The 12,486-nt window shown below is 51.6% G+C and overlaps 3 protein-coding genes across 4 annotated transcripts; all 3 read right to left on the bottom strand.

The window, feature by feature from the left end:
• Positions 1-297: 297 nt before the first annotated feature.
• Positions 298-4,293, bottom strand: TrAFT101_008884 (uncharacterized protein). 2 transcript variants are annotated; one of them, XM_066128460.1, is made up of 4 exons: positions 3,686-4,293; positions 2,564-2,967; positions 1,548-2,377; positions 298-1,478 (listed from the first exon to the last, which is right to left on the bottom strand). In XM_066128460.1, exons 3-4 carry the CDS (start codon positions 1,880-1,882, stop codon positions 572-574), a joined length of 1,242 nt encoding a protein of 413 aa, XP_065984579.1. In that variant the 5' UTR covers positions 1,883-2,377; positions 2,564-2,967; positions 3,686-4,293; the 3' UTR covers positions 298-571. The 2 variants fall into 2 exon arrangements, with proteins under 2 accessions (XP_065984579.1, XP_024761693.2); XM_024906517.2 differs by lacking the exon at positions 3,686-4,293 and having other exon boundaries at positions 359-1,478; positions 1,548-1,873; positions 1,947-2,377; positions 2,564-3,624.
• Positions 4,081-4,609, bottom strand: TrAFT101_008885 (uncharacterized protein; the record flags this gene model as incomplete). The annotated part of the gene is made up of 2 exons (XM_066128461.1): positions 4,081-4,389; positions 4,514-4,609. The coding sequence occupies 2 exons, from the start codon at positions 4,607-4,609 to the stop codon at positions 4,081-4,083; spliced, it is 405 nt and encodes a 134-aa protein (XP_065984580.1).
• Positions 4,610-6,819: 2,210 nt separating this feature from the next.
• TrAFT101_008886 (uncharacterized protein) lies at positions 6,820-12,443 on the bottom strand. Its single transcript, XM_024907899.2, has one exon. It carries the CDS (start codon positions 12,108-12,110, stop codon positions 7,206-7,208), a length of 4,905 nt encoding a protein of 1,634 aa, XP_024761691.2. The 5' UTR covers positions 12,111-12,443; the 3' UTR covers positions 6,820-7,205.
• Positions 12,444-12,486: the final 43 nt, after the last annotated feature.

Raw genomic sequence — 12,486 nt, forward strand, 5'->3', positions numbered from 1 at the left:
GACTTTTGATCGTTAAGTTTACTTCTTCTGTCTAATGCATTGCTCCTCTTTTTACATCCCTCCTTTGCCAAACGTGTCCTTTCGACCGATGACTGGAAAAAAAAAGGACATGTCCGATGCAACATGCGATCTGGAAAGCTTGCCAAGGAGCTAACAAAGTCTCGACCATTTGATCCAATCGATCGACTGTGAATTCGAACAATTGAGAGGGGAAACACGACCTACTTCTGTCTGCTGCTGTCGCACTCAACATGGCCCAGTTCACTTCATTACACAAAACACAATCTCTGGAGAAAAAAGGTATTGAAAGAATATCAAAATACGATATTGGAAAAAAAGCTATCAAAGAAGAAAAAGGCTGAAATATCCTGAAATATCCTGAAATAGAAGCCTTCCAAATCAGTGCCAAGTGGCACAAACCATAGCTGTACCCCGAACGCCGTCCTTTTTTTCTGTGTATGCACCTTTCCCTCATCACTCGATTAACATCGTGGCAAGCGTCACCTCTCCTTCTGATATTATTTCCTCTCACCCCTCCTCCATCTGATTAACCCTTGCAATGCGGGTGAATTTATAACCGACCTTTGGCGTCTGAAAAGGAGGTAGGGTCATATACACGCTGCTTGATGTAGTTTGTCAAGGCAACATCACCCCACTCTTCCCACTCAACCCAGAGCGACTCTGGTAGCTCAGATACGCCATCACGACGAGCAGCCTTCATCACCTCACGGGCGACAATGACGCTAGCATCGCGGACTCGCTCAATCTTGGGGTAGATCAGACCCTTGTGGACCTCTTCGGCATTGAGGGAACCAGCAAGCGCCGCGGCAGACGTGTACACCATTTCATCGGTGACGCGGGTTGCCTTGGAGAGGATGGCACCCAGACCCAAGCCAGGGAAGACGTATACGTTGTTTCCCTGGTTGGGGTGGTAGGTGATTTCTCCCGCATCACCGCCCACCTTGAGGGTGAAGGAATTGAAAGGAGAGCCGGAAGCGAAAACAACTGAACCGTCGGTCCACTGCACGGCTTGCTCAAAGGTACACTCAGCCTTGGTGAGAGGGTTGCTGAGAGGGAACAGAATGGGTCGACGTCCAAAACCGCCAGCGTCCACGGAAGCCTTGAGAGCCCGGACAACAGACTCGGTGAAGACGCCAAAGGTGGCTGCAAGACCAACAAGAGCGCTGGGCTTGACATACTCGATGACCTCCTCCAGGGTGCGGAACTGGTGACCGCTGTTATCAACACGAGCAAAGTACTTCTTGTGCTCGGCAAGCTTGTCACCACGATCCATAGTCACCAGACCCTTGGTGTCGACCAAGAAGAACTTGTCACGGGCCTCAGCCTCCGTTAAGCCTCTACGTGTGTAGTACTCTACAAGCTGCTTAGCGACACCCACACCGGCCGAACCAGCACCCATGAAAACGAGACGCTGTTCTTCCAGAGGAACACCCGAAAGATTAACAGCGTTGATATATCTGCCTGGCGTTAGCGACTCTATAACGAACGACAAAAGGAATCGATTAGTCCTCGGGTCATGTACTTACCCAGCAAGAACAACAGCACCGGTTCCCTGGATATCGTCATTGAATGCCCTGTGGGTATTTCTGTATCGGTCCAGGTAGTTGAATGCCTTTTCACTGTCGAAATCTTCGAATTGCACAACCATGTTGGGATACACCTCTTTGACGGCCTCCATGAATTCGTCCATGAAGTCCTGTTGGTCCTTGTAAGAAACTCTCTTCTGGCGCAGACCCAGGTAGAAGGGATCCTTCAGGTTCGTCTCGTTGTTTGTGCCGCTGTCCAGAACGATAGGCAGGGTCTTGGCGGGGTGAATACCTGCAGCCGCCGTGTACAGGGCTAGTTTACCGATCTGCAGCATTGTCACAATTAGCTTTTTGGTTACACGAGTCAGAAGGGAGGCGGTATCTGAATTTGCGACTTACCGAAATGCCAACGCCATTGATACCGAGATCACCAAGACCCAGGATTCGAGATCCATCAGTGACAACGCAAATCTCAGGGTTTGGGCAGGGCCAATTCCGGAGCATTGCTCGGATTGACTTTCGCTGCTTGATGGAAATGTATAATGCTTCGGGTCGGGTGTATAAGGTAGAGTATTGCAGGCAAACATCGCCAATGGTGGGGGTATAGACCAGAGGCATCAGCTCGCGGACGTTGTCCATGAGCAAGCGGTAGAAGAGGTCGACATTCTGTGCCTTGATGCTCGACAGATATAGATACTTGTCGATGCCGGTCTGGCGGCTGTTGATCATCTTCATAGCCCGGGCACATTGAGTCTCAAGGCTCTCCATGGCGTGGGGCAAGAGACCAGTCAGGTTCTTGTGGATTCGCTGTTCGGGAGTGAAGGAGAGACCTTTCATTGTGAAGACGGTAAAGTTAGCCAAACTATTGTTGTGAAATTTCGACAGTGAAATGAATTGTAGCGTAGAAGTAGTTTTAAGCCAAACGAAACGTATGATTTACCGAGGCAAAGGGATGGTAAAAAGGATGAATATAGATGGTGCAATGTAGATCGACTGAAGAAATAGAGGCTGCATACCTTTGTTCCACAATGGCTCTCGAAGAACCTGATAGGCGGATGCGTCGGACTCCTTGAGGTACTCGGTTTCGTGGTCCTGCTTAACCTCGGTATAGTGGTCCTGGGCGTAGCCCCGGTATTGGTCGAGGGACGCGGCTTTCATAGCCTCCTCAATAGCGGAAACGTCGACTGAAGACATGGGGTTGAAATCGGTCAGCCTGCGACTAGAAATAGACATGCGCTTATTAGACACTGCAGTGCGAGAGGAACGGCCCGACGTTACGGACGGCGTGGGCGAGGCTGATCTCGGGGTGTACACGTCTGAGCTGTCGGCACTCCGGGAACTCGACGCCATTGATGGGTGACGTAGAGCTGGGATTGTGTTCAGCGAAGGTGCTGAGGAAATGCAAGAATGAGAATTGCTGCTTAGCAAAGGGAATGAAGACGAGTTAGCTGGGTTTAGAACGGAAGCAATCGAGGTGGCTGTAAGTGAGGACGGCGATGGTGGTTTAATACTAGCAGCCGCAGCTCTAGATTTCAGACCCCTGCAGAAGATGGGGTTGCGACTTCTCATTAATAACCCCAGGCTTCCACAGGATCCGCCCCGTAAAGAGGACGGCAAACGCATCGGTTGGCGACCCATCAGAAGATGAGCGCGGAGCTAATAAGGGGTGAAGGGGATTGTGAAGCTGAACGGGACGATTCGGGCTTGTTTCAGCGCGCAGCGGAGGCGAATAATTGCATGGGCATCACACGGCCGAAACGACAGAAACAACGATGGAGGGGGGCAAGGGAGTGTCTTGCAATAGGGGCAGGGGGCTCTATTGGAAATGACAAACGAAAAGAAAAGAAAAATTGTAAGAAAAAGGAACAAAAAGATTGGCAGAACGAGAAAAAGTGAAACGTGTGGGCGAATGGTGCAGGAATACCTAGTAAAAGCGAAGATGACTCGGAGCTGTACCGGTACCTGGAGCAAGAGGGCCGGGGCAAAGCTGAGCTGCAAACGGCTGGGAAATTTTGAAGAGAATTGGAAGGAAGGGGGGGGGGAAAAAAAAAATTAGGTAAAAGAGAGGACCAATGGATTGAGACGTTACAATTCGACAATAAATAAGAAAATTCAACAGAGTTTCACTCCGTACGTACCGACGAGGCTTGTCTGTTGGGGGAGGCTAACAAAGTCTAGTCTTTGTGTCTCTTGAAGTCTTTCCAACAGATTACAACAATAGATGTCTTGTATTTAACACGGTGGTCGATGGGACGAATAGGTAGAGAAGTACAGGGAGACCGCGAGCACAGACAGAGGCTGGCACAGAGGATCTCGGGCGAGTATTATATCGTTAAACCGCTAGAGTCGGATGGCGTTGTTGGGCCATGGTGAGGAGATTCCGGCCTCTTTCCGGTCGGCGTGCTCTGCTGGACCTGCAGGCGCAAAGCACAGCATTGTGGTGTGCTGCAATGTACGGGCGCTCAGCATCGCATCAATCCATTCTCGATGCCCAACATGGCCCGTTCATCAACTCTCATCCGTCTTCCTCCGGTCAAGAATCGCCAAAGTCGCCGGCAGGGGACCGTGGCAGGGGCTGCGCCCAGGTGGATTGCGCGGTAGCACTGGTTGCATCTTGTTCCCCAAGCTGCAGCAGCCGGCGCCAGGCCTCCGGATCCGCAGGGGGGGCAGTGGGGACGCGATGACTAGCCTGGCCCTTTGTGGTTTCTTTCCTGTTCGTGGTGGTTTGCTCAGGTGCTTTGGGTTGGCGATAGGGGATAATGGACTGATGCGAGTGTTGAAGTTGGAGGCATTTCAAATTGGGCAGATATGCCAGGAGACGCGCGAGCCACGAGAATAGGGGCTGTAGATAAGAAATCGCATGAGTCTGAGGAAGTCACGGCACTTGGGCGTTGCTGCTGCGCTTAGACACCTTTCACGGCTGCACCTTCCTGCTGTCTTACATCAACCGCTAGACTACATAGTACTTGCTTGGGCGTAGCGGCCCAGGGCTGGCGAATCAGCTCTGCTGCCGCAAGGGCGCCCCTCCCCTCTTTCTTCTCTGGGCATTCTTTTTCTTCCATTCGTCTCGAGGATGCACAAACCAGCACGCAAGACGACAGCTCAGGACGCCGCCCGGGCAATGACCGGATCCGGGCCGGTTTGTGGATGAGAAATGCGAAATGAACAAACGAGCACCTGCTGAGTCGATCATAAGGGCCTAGGGCTTATTGCCGCTGGTGCGCCAGACTCCGTCGCGTGTGTCCCGTTCACAAAATCCCAACGAAGTTTCTTGGTTCTGCAGTATATCAAGCTGATCTGCCATGGTTTGTCACATGCATAGAGTGTTCGCCTACTGAGGTACATAAATGCCTTGTCCAGGTACCACAAGTTTTCCAGCATTCGGCGCTCCCGGCGGTGCCCGTGCGAAGCTCCTCCTATTCCTTCGTGTCCAAAACACCTGCGACCAGCGCCTTTGCTGCCACAGCTGCTACTCCTGACTCCCAGTTGACACACTTGAAGCATCACGTACGCTCCGATCTCACCCGAAACGCTCCGTGCCCAGAGCTAGGGCCCCCCTGCATGCCACGCTATGGGCCTTACCGGAGCCCCGTTATGGACCCTTGAATCGGCGCCGGCGTGCCCCATCCATTATTCACTTTCAATTTCGCGGCACCTTAGTGCCACATCTGAACTTTTTTTCGCCAGCGCTTCAAGACTGCGGATTGTTTGTATGTACGAGTGCGTGCATGTGCGAATACAGTACCACACGGCAGTTAGCTTGCAGTAAGGCAGCTAAGAGAAACCCGCCAAGTTTGTACGTCGCATCACGCATTATTCGCATCATTTTATTCTGTTTTTCAAACTTGCCGCGCTGCACGGGCGGTCTCTGGACGCGATATTCTATATCATGACTTCTGTATCTAATAGAGCCTCGTCTATCTTCTGCACGTCCAGCTCTTTTTTCTCTTCCCCCTTTCCTTTCCTTTCCTTTTTTTTTCTTTCTTTCTTTTTCTTTTTTGCGGTTCCAGTTGATATGGGTCCGCCGATATGAAAACTGGCACCGCCGATGGAGAATCTCTTTACGAATTGCAGCCCTCCTATTAGGCACTCCATATATATCATATTGAATGAAACCCTCTTCATATTTGCTTTGTTAAGATGCCCCGCCACTGCTTCCGTTTCTTTTTCTTCTTCCTCGTCTTGGCCCCTCTCTGGAGAATCAAGTCTCCATTACAAAGTCTGTATGGCAACTATGGCCGTGGGACGCGAATACGGTTCAAATTTCATATGCTCGCATCGCAGTTGTCTATATCCACCATCCATCTCCGCCCGGTGGGCTGTCCCTTTCGGGGTGATGGGGTCTTCACCATACACGTATCACATCCTACCAATAAGACGTGCGTCTCACTCACACCACTCTGCTAGCACATTACAAGTACCGGTACGCTCATATGCAAATCGAGATGACTCAATTGCGTCTCTTCCCTTTGCCCTTTGCAGTCCCGATAGACGGCATCCAAAACACCCTCCAGCAGCATGGCTAGCTCATGCCGTCCAGCCTCGCGCATGTTAGCTTCAGCTAGCAAACCACTACCGGAATACTTCGGCTTGGTCCCCCACAATCTACTAACAATAGCGCTGCGGCTAACGAACCAACAGACAAGCCCAGATCCATCTCGTCTTGCGTGCATGTTTGCTTCAGACACTTGCTCAACAAAATGCCGGCATCGGACAAGCTTTCCTCCTGTGCCTGTCATCCCACGGGGCCCAAATCCTTGCCGCAGCGCTGCCAAGAGCTATGCTGGAGAAAAACGGCCTTCCCCTCAAAATCACAAGACAGGGCTATCCAGCACACCATGCTCGGCTCGGCAAGCAAGCTCTAGGGATCTGTCTTCAAACCACCCCTCCGGCCCGAACAAGCTTCCTTAAGCTTCAAACCCCGCAACCACATGCTCGCCGCCAATCTTCAGATCTGTCCATCTATTACCCACCGCGCTTGTCGAGCCTCAAACGGCTTCATGTCAGTCGAGTTCAGATCGGCCCATGGGAGCCAACCATTCCCTGATGGGCAATTCTGCCTGTGACATTCGCGTTTCGGTTTGTCGTTATCATTGCAAACTCAATGATTTGACCTCTACCAATCCTATCCCTATCCCTTGTCTAGATTACTCTAAACACAAGTAAGATCTTCGCTCCTAAGCACGGGGGTTTGCCTTCATATTCCGAGCTCGGGATGGAGACAAAGCTAACTGGACTAAAGAAGAAGAAGAGTAAGAAAAAAAAAAAAAGGTGATGCATTAGCTATGGCTTGATGCCACTAAAATCTCAAGTCCTATGCCGTAGCTATCCTGTCTTCTCTCCTATTAATGATACATATGGTGTATAGTAATTCGTTGAATCGTTAGCCGCCCTCTCTCTCCGCCCATATCTAAGATTTCTTATAACAAATAGTAAAATGTAAAAAGAAAGGAAGAGCTTGTCAGCCACGTTAACATGTTTCCAATTGTCATCCATCTTAATCGCCTCGTATTAGCGAACCGCCTTCATTCTTTCCCTATTTCTCCCGAGTCTGCATTCCCGAGGTCGCTTTCACCATCATCAGCTGTTTCTCCCGACTTTGCATCCCCATCCCCGAGATCGCTTTCATGATCATCATCTGCTACTGATGCTGGTAGTTCATTTTGTATCATCCTTGCCAGCTTGTGACATTCGCTGATTCGCCTTATCAATCTTCGCTAGTGACTTATCATCCTGGAGACTCCACCACCTCTTCAGCCCTTGCACATACTCAACCTCTTCGTTGGTGATTTCTACTGGCGGACCTTTAATCTGCGGTAGCATCTCCTCCTTGTCTTTTTCGTAGACTGCCCATGCCGAGGCATCCCCGGCCCGGACGCCGAATCCCCTGCCTTGCATTGACACCACCTGGACGCGACGCAGCAGCACGATGTCACCGACTTGGACTGCAGGTAGAGAAAACTTGTGTGGCCGGAAGATGTGCGCGATGATGACGTTTGTTGGTGCTACTGAGGAGTCGGTCAGATTCAATTCGAGCATGTAGTCTCGGGGCCCCGATCTTGGTCGGTGTGGTTCGCGTGGAGTGGCAGTGACAACGGCTAAAATATCAGCCGTTTTATTTAACGAGGCACGCAGGGATTTGAGTGGTAGATAGTCCGGCAGGCTTGTTCTCAGGCTCTTCAATAGTTGGAACTTCAGAGATGTGATGCTCACATCCTCAGCCACGGAGCTAGCAGTAGAAGGAGGCCTGCCGGCAGCGGGTTTGCGGGGCGATCTCAGATTGTGTCCTGTGGCCGTTGACTCTGGGGTAACGTCTCGGCGAGGATTTGCTGATGTCTCACGAGCTGTATCTTGCGGACTCTCTTCCTCAAGCTGCTGTTGAGAGCTCTTGCTGGATTCGGCTGCTAACTGCGAGCTCGGATCCGGCTGATCAGACTTGTGACGACTAGCACGCAGCGATTCTGTTGGGCTGCCTAACCGTTGAGGACTGCGTTCTGATGGCTCTGAAAGAGCTTGTGCCAATAGAATGCTGGCATCAGCCGGTCCCTTAGCACCGCGCCTTGCACGCAGCGATGTCGGCGTACCGGCTTCCTTCGGTAACTTGAACTCCTGGGGTGATGACTTCGCAAGCGCAGTATTACCCTCTGAATGCTCGGCCTTACTCCGTGGCGACGACCGCGGTGATCGCTGTGGGAGCGATTCTTCATCCCCAATAAGACAATGATTCGCCTTATTAGGGGAGCCCTTAGCTAACGCAGCATTTGGATCGGCTAAGAAGCTATCGGCGCTACCACTGGAGACTCTCTTAGCACGGCAGTGGCTCCGGAGAGATTGCAATGTTATCAGCATCTCAGGCTCTGCCCTACGGGAGCCCCGTTCATGCGCACTTTGGTCTGTGTGATAGCCATGGTGATGATGAGCATGGTGAGCGTGGTGAGCATGATTGCACTCATGAGTTTCCTCAATTGCCTCAAGGGGCTGTGAGAGAGCCGGTTCAACGCGCTCTGCATCGTGTGCCTTCTGCGGAGTGGAATAATGTTGGGATTCGGACATGAGTTGCTGCTCGATTGCAAAGTCATCATCATCGCCGTCGCCTCCATCCTCTCTTGCATCCTCATACTCGTCTTCCTCCACATCCTCACCCACGTCGTGGTACACGGGTTCATCCATATCTTCGTCCACTGCCTTCAATGATTCATCTATGTCTATCGGCACCTCATCCGTTACAGCCGTATCGGCTACATCATGGTAAACTTCGTGGTCGTCTTGCTGAATTCCCAGTGGAGTTGGTGACTGTTTTATAGCCGCTCGCTCATCCAGAACTGGTACATCCATAGGCGTTATCGGAGACACTGCAGTCAGAGTAGGCGGAGGTGGTGATGGTGCAACTACTCCAAGCTCTCCTGTGATTATTGGTAATATTTCTGCAGTAGCCTGGTCGACCTGGTCGCTCTCCTTCTCCAAGGCATTCTCAGCTTCTTCTGTCAGTTGATTCAGCACATCGTCTTGCATCTCTATGTCCTGTTCAGCAACAGCATCGTCTTCTGTTTTCGATTCTAGGCTGGTTGGCTGGATCTCTAAGCCAGTAGGCTGTATATCCCCCATAAGCTGGTCGTCGTTGGCAGCAGTGGATTGTGGTGTCGGAATCTCTACCGCTTCGCCCGAGTCTGCTGGTATATCTGGATTGTGCACGGATGGTTCAGCAATTGCTTCTCCAGAATCCATGGACCTAGATGAGGGAGCATCTGGTTGTTCTTGGTCATCCTCTTTTTGTTCGTGCTCCTGCTCCTGCTCCTGCTCCTGCTCCTGCTTTTGCTCTCCCTCTTGTTGCTGCTGAGCTATCGGCGCCTCTTCAATCTGTTCTGGAACAGCTGGTGCCTCAACATTGATAGGTTCTGGTGAACGTGATTTAGAGATACCGCGCATCCCCATATCAGCAGTAGTCTCTTCGTTGTTGGCGGCGTTGGTGGCAACGGATTCAGGTTGTGTCGAAACTCTGTCTGCGAGCGGAGAGCTAACGATAGGTACTGTACTCTGGGCTTCGGCTATAGCTTCAGCTATGTTAACATATTGCCGTCTGTCGGATTTAGGTGATAGTATTAAGTTTGGATGATCCATTTCAAAGCGGCTGATTTCGCTTCTATTCGGCTCGTCATGTTGATGCAGAGCGAATTCGCTAGTGCCATCAAGCTGGCTCACCAAACTGGATCTCTTGGATGACTGGCTGGCCACTGGTTTGATCACGGCTGCCTCCTCAATATCGGACTCGTCTTCGTCTTCGGCTTCGTCCATATTTTCATCCATACTTTCGTCCACATCCACGCCTTCCTCCACATAATCATCCGTATCTCTATCATCAGCCTCATCCTCATCCTCATCCTCATCCTCATCCTCATCCTCGTCCTCATCCTCGTCCTCGTCTTCATCCATATCTTCGTCTTCTTGTTCACTTGGCTGCTCATTAGCCTTATATTCCTCGGGCTGTATAGGCTCTTCGCTTGGCTCTTTCTTAGCCTGTATAGCGATAGGAGGCTTGTCACCGTCATCTTCAGAATCAGACAAAAGACTGATAACAACTGGCTCCTTAGGGGCGGCCGGGGCTGGTCTCGGGATTGGAATAAATGGCCTTGGAATATGTAGTGCCGGTTGCGCGACTCCATTATGACCTTGAGACTCTGATTCAGATTCAAATTGAGACCCCGATTCGTAGTCCGCGTCAGACCCTGACTCCTCAAGTTCGGATTCAGTTACGTCACCCTCCTCGTCGATTTCGTCCTCATCAAAGGACCGTTCGGCATACTGTTCCTCATCATCGGGGTCACCCTCTTGCCTATTCCAGTCGTAGTATCCGCGCTGATTTTCTTCTTCTTCTTCTTGTGATTCATCTGTGCTAGAATCTTCTTGCAGAGGGCTTGACCTGCCTTCTCTGCCTAGAGTAGCGGTCACTGTAGCAGTCTCGGTATCCTCTTCACGGTGTTCAGGATAGCTTTTACTAGGCTTTACCTCACTCCTTTGCGCAAAGGATGATGATAACATGCTTTGTGCCTCACTAACTTGAACATATCCATGAATTTCCGCACCGTGGTATGCCGCAGATACTAATGTATGCGTTTCGTCAGAAGGGCTAGCTCTTAATGTATAAGATGATCGATCGAAGCTTCCCTGTGGGAAATCATGCAAATCATGTGTAGGCATCGTAGGGTACGTTGGCGCCAATGTATCGGCTACCCAAGCGAGCTCATCTTGTGCCTGGGGATTGTGGATCTCATGTTCTTGCGGTGGGGGCGGTTGCATCTCAGCCGCCATCATATCGTACGAATGGTGATGTTGGTGATGAGCATCTGCTTCATGCGATTGTAGACTTGGGTCTATACTCATAGACAAGTCAAATCCACTTTGCCGCGCATGTATTTCCGGCTGGCAGATAGGCTCTGATCCATGAATTCGGGCGCGTGCATCATGAGTAGTTGCATACTCAAACGAGAGCGGCGATGGCTCTTGGAGCACGTGGCCGATGTCCGGATGTTTCCATGGATTGGTTGGCGTAGGCTGTAGTAAGATTCCCGTTGATTTGGATTCGGCAATGATTTGAACACCGCTGACTGGGCTGGAGCTCATCTCTCTAGTTTGGCATCCATGATCTACCATTACTGGCTTCGGCTGGGCAGCTGGTACCTCACTGCCCATCCCGGTTTCTTTGGCTCCTTCATGGTCTTCCGTAATAACAGTCTCCGAATTCGCGAGCGTGGGCTCATCCTGTTCTTCATCTTCGGTAGGCTGCTCTTCCGCTTCGAGAGAAGGTGACCGACTGGCATATCTCCACGAGGTCGGGTTCATGCTGAATAGAGACCTTCTTTTCTTCTTCTTGGCGCTCCTTGGAGGCTCTTCTTCGTCAAAGATATCAAAGCCCCCTTCAAAAAGCGAGCCGTACGATACTCTTGCTCTCTTGATAAATGCCGGAGAGGTATACTCCCCAGGCCCCAGAGCCTCATAGGCATATCTCTTTGAGGGGACGACGGAAAGTGGTGTTCGTGACACGGGATTCGCAAAATGCGTCTGCTCGATTTCGATCGACGGCGAGGGACTAATCGTCTGGTGCTGCTCCGTCGGTTCCTGGTCTCCCTCATCATCTGCAGCATCCACGCTGATTATGTCTACCCCGTGGCTCTCGGCCCTGCGGATCATCAGCAGCAGGCGATTCGTAAACTTCATCTGCCACTCAAGTGTGCCCGGACGTTTCGACCACGCCTGGTTCTCCTCCCACTGCACGCCGCCCAAGCTTAGCCGCACCTCATCGCCGCCTCCCAAATGTGCGTCTGCAAGAGCCTTAGCCGCGGCGCCATGGAACTCGACTCGGAGCTGGCCCTTGTCGCGTCGATGCAGGGGATCGCGTTCGGCGAGGATAAAGGCAATGGACTTTGTCACAGCACTGTATGGCCATGTCACGGTGATAACGCCTTCGACAACGAGGGTTTCTGCGTCGAGTATGGCCGGGCTGAGCTTGGCGATGGGCGTAGCTTCGGTGCTACACAGCACGTCGGGTTGGGCATCGTCATTTGCCATGGCGGCTTCACTGCTGGCGCGCGCCGATCATCTAGTGGAGGGGCGGCTCTGGCAATGCTTATAGCAAGGTGGTTCAAGGCGGTTCATGATAAGCAGCAGCGGGTAGAGGGAGGGAGAGAAAAAGAAGGAGAGGAAGAAAACAGGAAGAAGAGAAGCAGCCTATAATGGAGGCGATTCTCTGGCTCCCCCCCGTCGTTGATGCGTTGTATCGCTAGGTGCGGTGGTGGAATGAATTTGGACCGGAGTGAGATGCAGCTCACTTTTTTTTTCTTCTCCTCGCCTCGCTGCGCTGTCCTGCTTAGCTGCAGCTCGCCCAATCTCCCAGCGACACAAATCCAAGGGTAGCAGGGGTGGAGATGCCGTGCTGAGGAGCTAC

This window comes from Trichoderma asperellum, chromosome 5, assembly GCF_020647865.1.
Source record: "Trichoderma asperellum chromosome 5, complete sequence".
NCBI lineage: Eukaryota > Fungi > Ascomycota > Sordariomycetes > Hypocreales > Hypocreaceae > Trichoderma > Trichoderma asperellum.